Below are 15,468 nucleotides of genomic sequence, written 5' to 3'. Positions count from 1 at the left end.
ATTTTGCTTTGGTTCTGGAGAGATCCCATTACCTTGCTTCAGCCTGGTTTTGTTGGGATTTCTCTGGGTTGAGCTTGCATTTGGGAGTGTGCCTATGGCCATTAGCAGCCTTATCCCAGTATGTTTATGCCTGGGAACCAGTTTGGAAACTTCACCACCATAGGAAACAATGGAGAGTGGCTGGATAGCTTACTAAGGGAGCACTTGGGTTTGGGAGAGGGTATCAGTTTGGTTCTATTGGGCATTCTGTGTGTTGAGTTTGCATTTAGGAGTGTGCCTTGGCCATGGCAACCTTGTCCTAGTATGTTTTGTCCTCAGAGCCAGCTTTGACCTTTTTTCTGCCATAGGAAACAATGGAGATTGGCTGTGGTCAGCTTGCTCAGGGGGCAGTTGGGTAGTGGCGGGGGGGGGGGGCTTCAACTTGGTTCTGTTGGGTTTTCAGTATCTTGAGCTTGCATCTGGAGTGTGCCTTGGCCATGGCAGCCTTGCACCAATGTGTTTCTGCAGCGGAAGTCAGCTTTGACTTTTTCCCATAGGAAACAATGGACAGTGTCTGGAGGCACCTTGTTCAAGGGTCCATAGAACTGAACACTGGACCCTTGAACAAGGTGCCTCCAGACACTGTCCATTGTTTCCTATGAAAGAAGCTGGCAAGGGGGGTCTTTAAAGGATATAACATTTCTGTTATAGTTAAGCTTGTTTCATAAAAGAGAACATTTACCAAAGTTTTATTCTATCACACCTAGCAATTTCATCTTCTTTGTCTCTGCGGCTTTAATATTTGTGGTTTAATACTCACAGTGCCTTTCTCGGGGTTCCACACAAGATCTCGGAAACCGAGATTCGTAGGTGTGAGTTCAGGTTGCAAGAAGTAATGGGCTTGAAACTGAACTCCTAGAAGAATGAAGTGCACCATTTAATGCATTATTTGACCTCAGGACTGCAGCAGTAGTTCAATTACAAATTGACATCCTGTATACTCTGAGAGTTTTCTCAATTTCAAAATATATTTTCAAGTCACAGCTTTCAGGCTCTTTCACAAATTACGGGGCAATAACCCCAGGTTTGTCAGAAGATATACATATGAGAGGGATTCAAAGTTAATCTCCGCTTCCTGGTAAGTCTGTGTGATACACGTTTGCAGATATGTTTTTATAATATTCAAAATTTACATTGTAGCCATACACTCCAAAGCATAATAGACACCTGGTTAGGGGTGTGTATGATGGAAAAAACGAGCCAAAATTACACATGGAACTCAGTGGTTTGGCTTGTTAAAGCAGCTTCCAGAACGCTTAACCAAATCCAGGAAATGAGGCTGTAACAACTTCCCACCAAAACATGACCTGTCAGCAGTGCCCACTGGAGGCACTGAAAGCAGTTGGGCTGTCAATTACACTCATTGTTCACCAGGCATATGGCTGACGCTGGGTTATGGGTGAGACTTCCTGTCAGTCTCCTGTTGGGGGAGGTAGTGTAACCCCCCTCCCCAGTTTCCATCAGTGAGTCCATTGCAGCTCTCTCCACCTCCCACCCATAAAACTACTTATTGGCACTGGGTAAATTGGGACCATCATCTGAGTTTTTATGATTGAACTGTATGTTATTTATGATTTGAATGTAAATTTTAATGTACCTTTTAATATATTGTTATCTACTGTGAGCCCATTCGCAGGAAGAGTGGGCTAAAAGCCGAATAAATTACATCAAATCAACTGTCCTCAATCCTGAGAAACCTGTAATCAATAAAGTTGTGGCCTGATCTTTCCAAGCACCGTGTGCTTCTGTCATCTTTTCCCTCCCCCCATGGCGGCTTCCTACTCCAGGCACAAACAGTCAACCCTAGCAGCACCACTTACAACTACAACGTTTCAAAGGAAAAGCTATTTTTAAATACATTAAAGGGTTAGTATCACTACTGATTCCCAGAACCTGAAGAAACAGGAGAAATAAAATAAAAACCTACAGACTAATTATCAGTGATTATATTCTGCAATCCAGCTCCAGTTACCCCCTACAATTCTTAAGGGAAAACAGCCGCACGTATTGCAAACTCTGGCTTCAGTGAAATAGCTTTACCAAATTCCTACCTTCTTCCAAGAGTTGTGCAAGTGTTGACGGTCGAAATCCAGCTGGAACTGCTCCCATGGTGGTCAGTGCATCTAAGGTATTATTCTTAGAACAGAAAGTTTTCACCTGTTAACGCCTCTGCAGTATACGTTCACTTCTGTCTCTCTCCACACTAACGTGCAAGTGTTATGGTTAAAACATCACTGCATGCCAAGCATTCTAAAGAATGATTTATAGCCCAAACGTATGGGAAATGCCGAGTTAAGTGGGTCAAACATAACTTTCCGGTTTACAGAAAATCAAACTAGTTGCAAACAGAAAGGACTTATCAAAAATTGTTAATAGCATCATGTAAATACTAAGCATAAACTTACTTCTGTAATAGCTTTTTTAACAGCACTCCAGTGTGAGTCTGTTCTGGATTAAAAAATGTGACAAAAGAAAAATTAATGCAGGTGTACCAATATGTACCAGTAATGCAGGTGTACCAGTATGTAAATTATGACGTAATGTGCTCATTGACAAATTGCAGAAATAGTACGCTGGATGAACATTCCAATGGAAAACACTAACTGATCTGTGTTCTATCCTATGCAAGATGGTACTGAAGAAGCCCCCATTACAAAGAGTACGCTAGTAAGTGTGTACTCCAACCCATTTTCTCTTTACCTTTTCAGAATTTTGGCTCCCCCAGCTGTTTCATCTGCTACCTCTATGTCTTCTTCTGTTTCGTCATCACTTGGTTCTTGGCATACTCTTTCTTTGTCATATATCTGCAAAGTTAACACATTGCAATGCCAAACTACATTCATATCTTTATTTCTTATAACTGGGAAAGAAGATACGATGAACTAGGGCAGTCTTGTAGCCAGGAGGTCTGCACAGACCAAGAGAAAAGCACTGATGAGCCAAATCATGGGCCACAGGGTGATGCTGTCTCAATATAGCCTGCCTCAGAGCAATTCAACCCACTGGAGGCCAATGTATTCTCCTTAATACACCGTCTCAAAGGGGCAGTGCTATACTTCAGTGAATAGCAGAAGATTTCTGCTTCTTAGTATATCAGAGATATTTATTTATGGATTGCCAATAAGTCTCTTCTTCACACTCCACCCCACTATCTTCTGGGTAACTCTTGGGAGAAATTAAAGTTCTATGAGTGAACACTGGAATGCAGACCCATCATACATTAGGCGGGCAGGCCTAACGTATGATGGAGAACTCTTGGAACTGAGCATGTTCTGGATATGTTGACAGCTGCCATTCTTCTGGACTCAGCCTATGGGATCAGTAAGGGGAACTCATGTAACGGTAAGTTAGCATTCTGGTATCACTGTGTAGATTTTCACAGCAGATCACAGAGAGCTGCAAACCCAGAGCCAACAAAGGTGGACAGATGCTTAACTATAAAGACAGAGAAGTCTAAGTCAATAGAAAAGAAAGCAGAAGCATGCTAACCATCAGATAGGTTTTAGGCACAAGGCCACTCTCCCCTTTGGAATTTTGAGCCAGCCACCAGCCATCAGGCTTTTTGTCAGTTATAAGAAGTAACTCGCCTTTCTGCAGTATAGAACGAAAGAGAAAAAAAATTAATATTCAATTGTTTAGAGAGAATGCAGCTATTCTACAGGCTAATTGAAGCAATGTACTTTGATGTTTTCCAACAAAAAGTACCCACTGTTTTTATCTTTTTAGTGCTTGATATAACATATGACTATAGAAGATGCAACAATTAAACAGGCAAATCTAAAGCACAGCAAATTGCCTGGTGTCTGCTCTGAACAATACTGCATATAAGAGACATTGCCTCTAAATTTTCCCCCATAAAGCAGCTGAACTCAAAAGAATATTTCTTTTTGATTGTAATAGAGTGGGACTGAACCCAGTACTGTTAAGGCAGCATGCAATATCAAGAACCAGTTTGGTGTAGTGGTTAAGAGCAGCAGGACTCTAATCTGGAGAACCGGGTTTGATTCCCACTCCTCCGCTTGAAGCCAGCTGGCGACCTTGGGTCAGTCACAACTCTCTCAGAGCTCTCTCAGCCCCACCCACCTCACAGGGTGATTGTTATGAGGATAATAATAACACACTTTGTAAACCATTCTGTGTGTGGCATTAAGTTGTCCTGAAGGGCGGTATATAAATCAAATGTTATTATATTATTATTATTACTAGCAACCAAGCACTCTAGAAAACAGCCTCCAGAGGGCCGTGCCACTGCACTGGTTGTGCCAGGCCTTCACAGGCCACCGGAGGGCTGTACTGGGTGTTCCCACCACCACGGCAGCCTCCTTGGGGGCTCTGGAGAGATACACCGCTGCGCCAGGCCTTTCTGCCATCGTGCTGGGCCTTCCTGGGCCTCTGGAGGACCCGAGGAGGCTGCCGCAGCAGCGAGAAGGCAAGCCAACAACTCACTTTTTATCCCTGCAAGTGCACCTGCGTGGGGATAAAAAACCAATATGGCTTGCCTTTTATATAGTAGGATAAGTACATAAAAACTTTCTACTGAACTCCATCTCCATTCTACATTCTATAGTCACACTCCAGTGTGACTAAGAAACAGAACTCAGGACCAAGCTATACTATGGGATAAAATAAAAGGGCTGCAATCAGCAAGACTCAAACATGGACTAGATCGTGCTCTCTCCTTCTTGCCAAGAATCTGAGGTCACCAGCGACATTATTTAGCATCTTCCGCAACAGTATCCCCAAGTACACAGGTTCTCTTTTTTTCCTATGGGAAAGAATGGTAGCTATTTATCATATGGGGAAAGTAAAGAACTGCACTTAGGGAAACACAGTAGTGGAATAAAACTTTGTCCTCATTCCTAACAACAGGCAAGCCAACCACCACTGAGAACGATTCCACAGGGGAAGTGCATTACTGCCAGCTTTCACCTCTACATAAGGTCCATGCAGAATAAAGACTCTCTTGCAGACAATAATAATAATCATGACAAACTATTCTGATTCTATAAACTAGCTTGCCTGCAAATAATCTTGGGGGATTGGGTGCAACGACAACTATTGCCTGCATCAGTGAAAAAACCCTGAAGAACTGCACTGGCATCATAAGGCAAGCCAGTGTGTCCTACTTGTGCATCAGCACTATGCTGCTCTGGCAACAGAGAAGGGCATCATTTAACAAAGGTGTAGCACAAGGAGAGGCATAAGAACAGGATTAGTCATTTACGTGATGTCTATACCACATCTACTATAACAAACAGAAGATAAACAATTACAGTGCTTGGCCCACTGTGCCTGTGGATTCTGTGTTATGTTTTACTTGCTTTAAACGTCAGATCCCCTTCTTGCTGAGCAGCAAAATCACCAAGAGTGATAAAATTTTTAACAGTGGAATCATCTCCCAGTTTGCTTTCATCGTTGTCGTCATCATCTTCCTCCTCCTCCTCTTCCTCCTCCTCATCTTCCGTACTATCTTCATCACATTCTTCTTCTTCATCTTCCTCTGTCTCTTTTTCCTGTTGGATCTTTGAGCTAACTTTCCTTTTTTCATCTCTAGCCAAAAAAGAAACAGAATAAACCACAACACCTGCTTATTTGAAGCAACCTCTGATATAACTGTATGAGGTCTTCACTTACTTTTTCTAGAGTTACAAGAAAAAACCAGGTTTTGGAATGGAGCCCCAATTCTGTATTTTGAATTCATTCAGATTTTCTTAGGTATCTTATTTCCTGAGCTCAAGACAAAACTATCAACAATACACACAAGGCAGAATTGGGTATCTTCTAGAGGACCCCCACCAGCCACCATTTCCCCCACCTCTCCGGCTCCACTCCCTCATGCAGGAGGGGGGAAATCCCATTCTTCTCTCCACTAGCCCCATTCTCACTGATCTTTCTCTTCCTCCCTACTTGCTCCATTTATTTCCCTACTTATACTACTCTTACATTCAAAGAGTAAATATGGATTATGAAAAATGTCCATGCTTAAACTTGAACAGACTGTGATACGCCAGACTGATTGTTAATTCATTACCCATTTTACTCTGCTTACACATTGGAGCTCTTCATCACAAGTTCTCGGCTAAGGATTGAAGCAAGTTTCTCCAGTTGCTGAGAAAGCTTCAACAATTGCTTTTCTTCTTCTTCTTTTCTTTGATGATAATTTCCTACAGGTGCAGGCTCGTCTGACTGTAAGATCACAATATGGCAAGTTACAGAAACATTATTTTAATTGCACGTGATATAGTTTATTCTGGGATTCATCACACTCACAGAAAGCATACGAATTAGATCCACTGATTCAGATGGTCCCTTATGGCAGAAAAAAGAAGCCTGCCCTTTGCCTATAGGATTACAGCTACCAATTGTTCTGAGGCATATGACTGGAGTACGTCACAGGTCCCAGACCACTCCATCCTTGGTCTATCTACACTGGCTCTCAATTCGCTTCCAGGCCCAATTAAATTTTGCTGATATTGACCTTTAAAGCCCTATACAGTTTGGGGCCAATATACCTTAAGGATTAACTTCTCCCATATGAACCTATCTGTTCACTCCAGTCATCTTCAGAGGTCCTGCTTCGGGTGCTAGATAAGTAGCAACTCAAGAAAGGGCCATCTCAATTGTAGCACCAAAATTTTGGAGCTCCCTCCCCAGGGATATTTGTCTGTCCCCCTCTATTGCTGCCTTCTGCCACCTGGTGAAGACTTTGTTTTGTTTGGCATACCCCCAATAATTGTTACTAGTCGATTCGGTTTCGTTTTCGCGGCCATGTCGGACGCTCCTCTTCGCAGGTCCAAGAGGAAACGTCCGAGCAGCCTGACCGGGTGGCTGATCTGCAAAGATTAGCCCCCAGGACTCCCAGGGAGGGAGTCAGGGTCCGGGACGCTGCGGGAAGAGCCTTCTGGCAAATCGAGGCAGGGGGTAAATTGCCCGTTTGTCCCCATGGAGGCCGGCAGACGTGCACGCCACCTTGCGTGCTGCCGGGCCATGGAAAACGGCAAAGAACAGGACTAGGCGGAAGCCTGTAAGTAAGCGAATCCCTTCTGTTATTACAAGCGTATGCGAAGGAGTGGTGGGATCTGAAGTTAAGAAGACTCGGATTTCTTCCCCCTCGCTGAGTTTCAGAAGGTTGGCGGTCCCCCCCCCCCTAAAATGGCAGCGAAAAAGCAGAGTCCCGCTTTGGGCAAGTCAATTTCGGCTGCCCTGCAGGGGAAAGCGGAGTCGCTCGAGGAATTGGTGAAAAGATCGGTCATCGAAGCCATAAAACCCTTTGTTGACAAGCTGAATGAAACAGATCAAAGGGTGGGCTTAATTGAGAGCGATGTGAAAGCCATTAAGGAAGCAGTGGGGGGGGCAGAGAAGTCTGCTCGGGAAAATGCGTCACTCATGAGAGCAACGAACAAGGAGCTAAAGCTGGTCGAAAACCAGCTGATCGGGCTGCAAGTGGGACGAACACAGACTGTTTTGCGTCTCCAGAATGTTAAAGAGGAGGAAAACGAGGATCTAAGGGAGCTTGCCTCGGAATTATTGGCATCACCCGCGAGGGAAACTAAGGAAGAGGTGAAAAGCGCCATTTTGGAAGTCCGCCGGGCTTCTTCAAAATATGCAATGAAGCGGCAGCTGCCTCGCGAGATTTTTATTGAGTTTTCATCCAGGAAGGTCCGAGACACTATCCTATTTAACTCATATAATGCGGACTTGGACTTTCTGGGAAATAAAGTCAAGATACTGAAGGACGTTCCATTTCTAGTTCGGAAAAGAAGATTTAAGTACAAAAAGCTCGCAGCTCTCCTGAGGGAACGAGGGATAAAGTATAAATGGCTATTTCCGGAAGGAATTTGGTTTAATTATAAAGATCAAGCCTACAAGATAAACTCAGAGGATCAGCTAAGGGATTTTGTGGACAAAAATCAAGAATTCGGGCAAGATACCATGCAAAATGAAGACTCGAAGCCTGAAGGGAGGGGGGAGGCAGTGAGCGCAGTGGCTGTAGCTGCTCAGAGAGAACTGCGTCCGAGGCCCGGGGGGGGGGGGGGAAGAAAATTTAATATGGGTTGTATTTTGTATTTTGCAAAGTCAACCACTCCATCATTACTTTATGAAGGCTTAAATTTTTAACCATGGCAGTATGAAGGGAAAACATGGTAGTGTAGTGTTTATTGTTTGTATGTAACCCCCCCTTTTTCCAGCCCTCCTTCCCCTTTTCTTTCTTCTTTTCCTTTTCCCCTTTCCTAGTACTTTTGTAGTTTTTTTTGTAGATTTCTGTTTTAGATATTAAAAATAAAAAATTTTCAAAAAAAAATAATTGTTACTAGTCCTCCTCCTTGTTCTTTGTGTTGTGTGTTTTGTATACGTGGCTTTTACTAAATTGTTTTAATAGTTGTTTAAATGTTGTTTTAGATTTTTTAATATTTTAATGTTTGCTGCCTTGGGGACCCTATTTAGGTAGACAGGTGGCATACAAATATTTTAAAATAAATGAAATACGGTGCTTCTAACATCATATTCATGCCATTAAATCACAGCCAACTTATAGTCAACCCCTACTGTGGTTTTCAAGGCTAACTGTTTTACCACTGCTTGTGTCTGCATAGTAAGCAACCCTGATCTTCCTTGGTGATCTCCTATCCAATTACAAATCAAGGCCAACCCTGCTTAGCTTCCAAGATCTGATGAGATCAGACTTCCCAAGATCTGATTAGAATTGATGAGATCAGACTTGCCTGGGCTATCCAGGACAGCATTTTCCATATATTATCCTGTATTTATGAAAACACAAACTCAAAAGACTGCACAGTAGGGCCAGACCAGGCTACATGCTGTGTAATGTTCCCTTGAATCTTACATGATTACTCCCAACCCAAATTATCTTGCAGAAGGCACCTAAAATACCTACTTTCTTCAGGTTCTGAAGAGTAAAAGCATTTTCATCAACAGCTTTCTTCAGCTCCAAACATCTACAACAAAAACGAATGGCAAAGGCTGCATTTTTACATGCAAATCACAACAGGAAAAAGCTTCCAAATTTTGCAAATGCAATTGTTTTAATAGGTCAACCATGCATTCTGAACTATTTTAGTTCAACTATTTGCTGCTAATGGGACAGAAAATTAATATGAGGTGCTTTTTAAATTTATGAACGAAGTATAATTTTAATCATAAGCATGCTCAGTGAGACTATACTCTGATTGATATCCAACAATTATACTCTGATAGGATTATACTCTGATAGGATAGCAGAGTATAATTATACTCTCAGATTATAATTATAATATAATTATACTCTCAGATAATTTCCCATACAATTTTTCCTATTTCAATCGTTTTGGTAAACCCACATGACTGGAAAACATCTCAGTATCTTTTCCCTGTTAAAAGAGGCTATAATTATTCATTGCCTCCAAAAGAAACATTTTATTGAAATGCATTGGACTTTTTATATTTCTTTGAAAATAAATCTTATTTAGCACCTTGATAAAGCTTAGCTCTTTTCTTTAGTCCTCTATCCACTATTCCTTTTCGACTGCATCCACATTCTTGAATAACAGTCCCCATACAACTTTCAAGCACACACTTCAAACCTAAAATATTTACTTTGAATTAAATCTCATTGATGTTAATGAAGCTTACTGACAAATAACTGTGCTATAATTACAGCTTAATAGTCCAATCTTAACAACTGGACTAAGTCCCATTATATAGAACTGAATAGTACTCTGAGTAGACCTGTCTGCACTTTAAAATGCTTTTAGGTTGCCTATCCAATCCATTTAATCTGGAAAAAAGCCACCAGTAAATGTTATTTTCGACACCACATCTACCCAAAGGAATTTTAAAAATGCACATTACCTCTGACTAAGATTTTTCTTTTTCGCAAGATCCATAGTCCTTGCTTCCTTGCTCTCTTGAAGCAAAGCACTCACCTAAAATGTTTTATAATGAAACAAAGATTCAAAAACAGCTTTGAAACTTCATATATTTTCAAATGCATGTAAGAACACTCATAAGTTACAACTCGTATGTACATTATCCCATCATAGGAACAGCATCTCCTAGAGCATTTCCCACAGCTCGAGTGTTAGGACCATCATGTATGGGGTTTATTCTGCTGCAACAGCAGCCACCAGTGTCATAACATACATAATGGCCTCAGCTAATGTTGTACTGCACAGTAGTACAAACAGCATATGCATGTGAGAAAAAAAACTGCCATAGGAGATGCAGATTGCCACGGAAAGTGTGATGTTCAGAGCAACACTTGAAGGGAATGCCACAGTTAAAATTATCCTGACGAAGTACTACGCACACCCCCTTCATGAGACTCAGATTTGCATGTATATCCTATGGCCATCTGCTACACTAGCGATGCAAAACAATAGCAAGAACATCACATTTTAGATACATGTTGTTAGTCTCTAAGGCGCCACAAGACTTCTGCTGAAACAGCTCCGGTCTCTAGGTGCAGGGATAACCCTCGTTTACTTTGGCCGTGCCTGCCAGAACAAATCGTATACTACACCGTGAACGGGGTCAGCGCAGCCGGCCGTGTTCTGGCAGGCAGAGCATCTGCTGACTCTCTCCCGCACAAAGCCGGTCTCGAGGCGCGCCTGCGCTAGGGATCTGCCTCCCGCTCTTCGTCCAAGGAGGCACCTGTTCCCGCAACTCCCGGCTCCGACGCAGGGCGCTCTGCAACGGGCCTGTCCGGCCCCGACGCCCAGTCATTTTCTCGGGGCGGTGTGAGGCGTGTTGCGCCTTGCTCAGAAGAACGCTGGCACCGCCGGTCGCCACGGAGACAAAATGCCCCGACGCCGAAAAATAGCGTCATTTACAGCGCCGTGAGACATTACGCAGCGCAGTCTTGTTACTATGACGACTGAACGGAGCGGACGTTAATTCATATCCCAAGATGCAGCAGAACTTGCAAGATTCAAAGATACAAAGTGGGGAAACTACAAATCCCTACCGCCTCAAGAAGAATCTGGCGGGGAAACAGCGATCAGATGTTGGCAAATCGGTAGTACAGGCTAACTTTTTGTATTGCTAGAGGCTTCCGCGGGAATCCTGGGAATTGTAGTTCTGTAGCGGAGAAGCGAAACATCGCTAACAACTCTCAGCATCCTCATCCCACTGTTAATATCCCGATATTTTATATGGGAAACTAGTACAGCTCAATTAGCATCAAAGTAACCTAAATTAGTGCTACAGACATTCCCTGTTAAGGGAGTATTATCTATAACTGACAAACATCATTATGGTTTGATAGATTTATGCTTTGAGCTTTATTTATTTACCATTTATAACCCCTCCTCCTTTCTCCTCAATAGGAACCCAAAATGGCTAACAACTCCTCAACAACCCTGGGAAATAGGTTAGGTTTATAGACGGAGGCTAATGTGTCTGGTCCAAGGTCACAAGCTTTCACGGCAGAGCTGGTACTGGAAATGGGATCTCCCAGATCATAACTGGACATTCTAGCTCCTAAGCCTCACTGGCTTTGTGGAAAGGAGGGAGGCAAATGAACTGCCTCATCTAAACATTTTTCAGTTTAATATAACCAACGGCCAGCCTGGAAAGAAAAAAGCATCCCCCTTTTGTTTATTAGAATGGGACACAATCCCTTGTCTGATGGTCAAGGTATCCTTCAAGGCTGATGAAAGATTTTGATCCAGAACTCTCCAATCCAGGTTACCTTTGTAGGCTGGATTCTGGATGGAGACAGGCTTGTGTGGTTTCCCCTTTGCTGCTACAGCTTGATGCAGTACAGCAGCAATGGGGCTTCCACGTGGCAGTTTCCTCAGTTTCCCTGCCCTAGTCCCCTGGCAGCAGCCATCACCATTTCCCCAGGACTAGAGGGTTTTTCAGTCTTTTTTTTAAATTGCCAGTTGGATCCTATTATAGTGATGTAACATCATAACAATCTGTGTATCAGGTGGTCTAAATTCCCTAAAGTCTCTAGCCCCTTTCATTGCAGAAATATGACTTTTCCCCTTATATCTCTTCAATGAAAGGTGCTAGAGGCTTGCTTAAAAACAATAAAAGCTGGGAACTGACAACCTGATGCCCAGATTGTTATAACACTATATTGCTGTGATATTCCATTGCTAATTTAAATCCCACCAGGCTAGTGGTGGGAGGACTGAGGAAATGGCCGCCATGGAGTCAGGGGCAAGGGAAATATCTGCTATGAGTCCAGGGAAACCTGATCTTATCCACCCTCATGGCAGCCATCCAGGTCTTACTGTGATCTTTCCCAAAATTTTGCAGAAAAACAGGGTTGCGAAAGATCAGAGCAAAGCTACAGAAGCCCCAGGAGGTGCATGAATATTCCATGATGCTGTGGGGAAGCAGGAAAAAAATCTGCTTTCCAATAGCACTGAATGCAAGGAAAATAACCCAAATGGAAATAGCCTAGCTACTCTACTCCACTTAACTATATGTTTCTCACAATTATGGAAAACTCTAAAGACAGTGAAGAAAAAAGACCTAGTGCTGACCAAAATACTGTATTTGTATGCACATTGGTTCTTGCAAATAAAATGGGACTGTCTTCAGACTTGCAACCCAAGTAGATAAGTTAGCACAACAATTTAGTCAAACTAACTTCTTAAAATAGTTTTATTCAGTCACATTCAGAACCTTGATTTAGTCATCAAAGGTCTTCAAGTATCACACCAGAAAATAATCCACCAAAGCTTGGCACTTGACAAGTTTACACAATCAAATCAGGGAGCTATTTTAGTACTTTCCTTCCATCCGTTTATCAGAATGATAGAGCAAACAGAATTTCATCAATGCCTCTTTTCAGAACAAGAGTGTGTGTATAAAGAGAATTTAAGTCAATTCATAGAGTTCAAAATGCAACAGAACTTCATCCAAGTGCTTCTCACAACTTCCATTTTTTGTCTGAAAGAAAAAGCAAATAAACAAATCAGCTGCACATACTTATTTGTAGTTTTCCTCAAAATCTGAAAAGTTTAAGCAAGAAAGCCAGCAAGGGGGGAGTCAAGGCAAAAATATTTTACTTTAGCATACATTTCTCCCTCCATCACAGAGCAAGGTCTACTGTAATGTCAGTTTTATGGCTGCAGGAGCAAGAGGAAGAATAATCAGGACCAGAGATAGATAACCCCAGCACATTGTGCTCAACATCGAGTGCCAGTTCTCTAACCAAGGCAAACTCCTGATACACTGGCAGCATAGCTGTGGCTGAGCTTGCTCCTACTGTGCCTGATTAAGTTGACATGCTATCTGACCCAAGAGATTGCCTACACCTGACCTGGACCAAGCTCAAGTGTGAACAGCTGCTTGAAACCTGCACGTCGTCCCCCATTAAACACATGCTCTCAGAAGGCCCATGGAATACTTTTTTAAAAAATACATAGGAGGTTTTTAAAAAAATAACAATTCAGTATCTTTTGTGTTTCTAATCGTTTCTTTTTAAATAGTCACATAAGCAGTTCAGGGCCATAAGACAGAACAGGATAGCAATAAAACAAATATAGGTCATTTTCACACGTCTTTACCCTAGCACAAAATCGCTAGGGCAAATTCACAGAACAAGGGCATCTTCATGGCACAATTTCGGACATCACCGCCCCCCCCCATCACTGTTTCATGGCACAATGATGTCAGAAATCGTGCCATGACGACACCCTTATTCCGTGAGTTTTGCGCGATTGTGCACGAGGGTAAAGATAAGTGAAAACGACCATAGTTTGTCCATAAAAATAATAGTTTCAAAGAGTTATCCACCTCAACCTATTGAACACAGATCTGATGAATAAAAATAAACTGTCTCCTAAAGAAGTTAATTGTCTCCTAAAGAAGTTTAGAAAGGATAGAGGAACCAGGAAGGAGAAGAGGCAGGCTTAGATCTGCCAGCCCATTTTTAGGGTCTGCGAGTCCAGTCATACACAGCACATCCAGCATTTCCTCTCCATAGCAGCAACTCCTTGTACTGAGGTGTGGAGGCCACCTTTGAAACACCCATCTCTGGCTCATCTCTGCCCTTGTGCAGCCTGAGAAGTCCTGTTGGACAGCCCTGTGGCTCAGGGGTATATCTCAATGACAAAGGATGTAAATCCATAGTGTTATTTTACTAAGATTGTTATTTTTATTAAGATTGTCATCTTTATTCTGTTGGTCTCTAAGGTGCCACTGAACCCAAATCTTGCCATTTTATTAAAAGAATCACAGGATTTAGCAGTGAAGTAAAAATAGTGTTTAATACATTAAGTTGCAAGAGTGAGATATAATGGTATGACAGCAAACTTTTAGAGCTTTTTTGCTACCACAGACGAACACTGCTAACTCCTCTGCATCTTAGAGCTTTATAGAAATTAATTTGTAACTTACTTTATCTTATTTTACTTCCTCCCTTCTTTTACTTGGTTTTATTTCTTAATTTTTTCTTTCACTTTTTTACCTCTCCTTCTCCCTCCCCCTCATTTCAGGGCTAGGGAAGTGGATGGGTCTTTGAGAGGGAAATGTTGTTTAATAGTAAGCATTGCAGGTCATATATTAAAAAACAACAATGCTCTTTAAATTTTTTTTAAAAGAATCACTAGAAACATTGCCTCTCTCAAAATTCTTATTACATGATTGTTTGGGAGGGGGTAGCCATGTTGATCTATAGCAGAAGAGCAAGATTCCCATCCATTAGCACCGTAAAGACTACTGGATGCAAATCTTGCTCTTATTAAACGGGAAGCCCATGTAGAAGCTTTGGTTCTATAAAAACTCATAAATGTGCTCAGTTTATCCTCTTTTTCACATCCATAAAGATACTAGCATTAATGAACCCAGCAATTCAGTACATTTGTGCAATTATAAAAAGAAAAACATCATCAATCTGTCAATCCAATATTTATAATCCAAACATTTCAGATTTTGTATAAAATGATTGCACTAATATTGGCTATCATTTATATAAAATTGGTTACTGGGCATAATCTTTTAACACACTGCATGGATTCTGAGGCCTGTATCCCGCCCGATTTATGCTTTCATGCTGTTTGATGATATTTCCTCTAATGATGGACTGTTGGTTTTATAGCTCCCTGCCACTGAAAAGCTTCACCTGCTGCAGGCCGGGCCACTACCAAAGCCTCTACCAACGGGAGAAAAGCACAGCAAGCCAGAGGTCGGTCGGGCTCGCTAGCAATAAACAGCCAGAGGACATGACCCTTCCCAGCCACCCTCACCGGCTCAAGAGAGGTCCAGCTTCTTCTGTGTGGCGGACAGCTGATCCTGCAGCCGCCGCTTCCTCCAATCCAGGTAGCGCCTCCGCACTCGGTTCGCCTGCCAGCCCACCAGCACCCCCGAAGCGAAGGCCAAGAACACCGCAAGCTGCACCGACCGCTCCGACAGCGTCTCCGAACCCAGCGCCATGGCGATCGCGCTTCCGGTCCGCTACGGCAGCTCCCGAGG

The 15,468-nt window shown here is 42.5% G+C and overlaps 2 protein-coding genes across 2 annotated transcripts in view; both read right to left on the bottom strand.

Annotated features, from left to right (window-relative positions):
• The window catches only part of NPHP1 (nephrocystin 1), a 40,889-nt gene extending 30,104 nt beyond the window's left edge, over window positions 1-10,785 (bottom strand). Inside the window, exons 1-10 of the mRNA XM_054983002.1 lie at window positions 10,690-10,785; window positions 9,889-9,962; window positions 8,936-8,996; window positions 6,089-6,225; window positions 5,361-5,589; window positions 3,529-3,630; window positions 2,740-2,843; window positions 2,445-2,487; window positions 2,091-2,175; window positions 800-894 (exon numbers count right to left, since the gene is read on the bottom strand). Coding sequence (XP_054838977.1) covers window positions 800-894; window positions 2,091-2,175; window positions 2,445-2,487; window positions 2,740-2,843; window positions 3,529-3,630; window positions 5,361-5,589; window positions 6,089-6,225; window positions 8,936-8,996; window positions 9,889-9,962; window positions 10,690-10,761 — 1,002 coding nt within the window. The 5' untranslated portion in view covers window positions 10,762-10,785. The remainder of the gene's footprint in view (window positions 1-799; window positions 895-2,090; window positions 2,176-2,444; window positions 2,488-2,739; window positions 2,844-3,528; window positions 3,631-5,360; window positions 5,590-6,088; window positions 6,226-8,935; window positions 8,997-9,888; window positions 9,963-10,689) is intronic.
• Window positions 10,786-12,636: 1,851 nt separating this feature from the next.
• Window positions 12,637-15,468, bottom strand: MTLN (mitoregulin). Its single transcript, XM_054993935.1, has 2 exons — window positions 15,243-15,468; window positions 12,637-12,942 (listed from the first exon to the last, which is right to left on the bottom strand). Exon 1 carries the CDS (start codon window positions 15,427-15,429, stop codon window positions 15,247-15,249), a length of 183 nt encoding a protein of 60 aa, XP_054849910.1. The 5' UTR covers window positions 15,430-15,468; the 3' UTR covers window positions 12,637-12,942; window positions 15,243-15,246.

Source organism: Eublepharis macularius, chromosome 1 (genome assembly GCF_028583425.1).
Source record: "Eublepharis macularius isolate TG4126 chromosome 1, MPM_Emac_v1.0, whole genome shotgun sequence".
In the NCBI taxonomy this organism is placed as follows: Eukaryota; Metazoa; Chordata; class Lepidosauria; order Squamata; family Eublepharidae; genus Eublepharis; species Eublepharis macularius.
Note: the sequence above shows the minus strand (reverse complement) of the source record. Positions and strands in the feature narration are given on the sequence as shown.

Bases quoted from the DNA above. Each gene is read 5' to 3' on its own strand.
- MTLN (XM_054993935.1), bottom strand. From the start codon at position 15,429: ATGGCGCTGGGTTCGGAGACGCTGTCGGAGCGGTCGGTGCAGCTTGCG.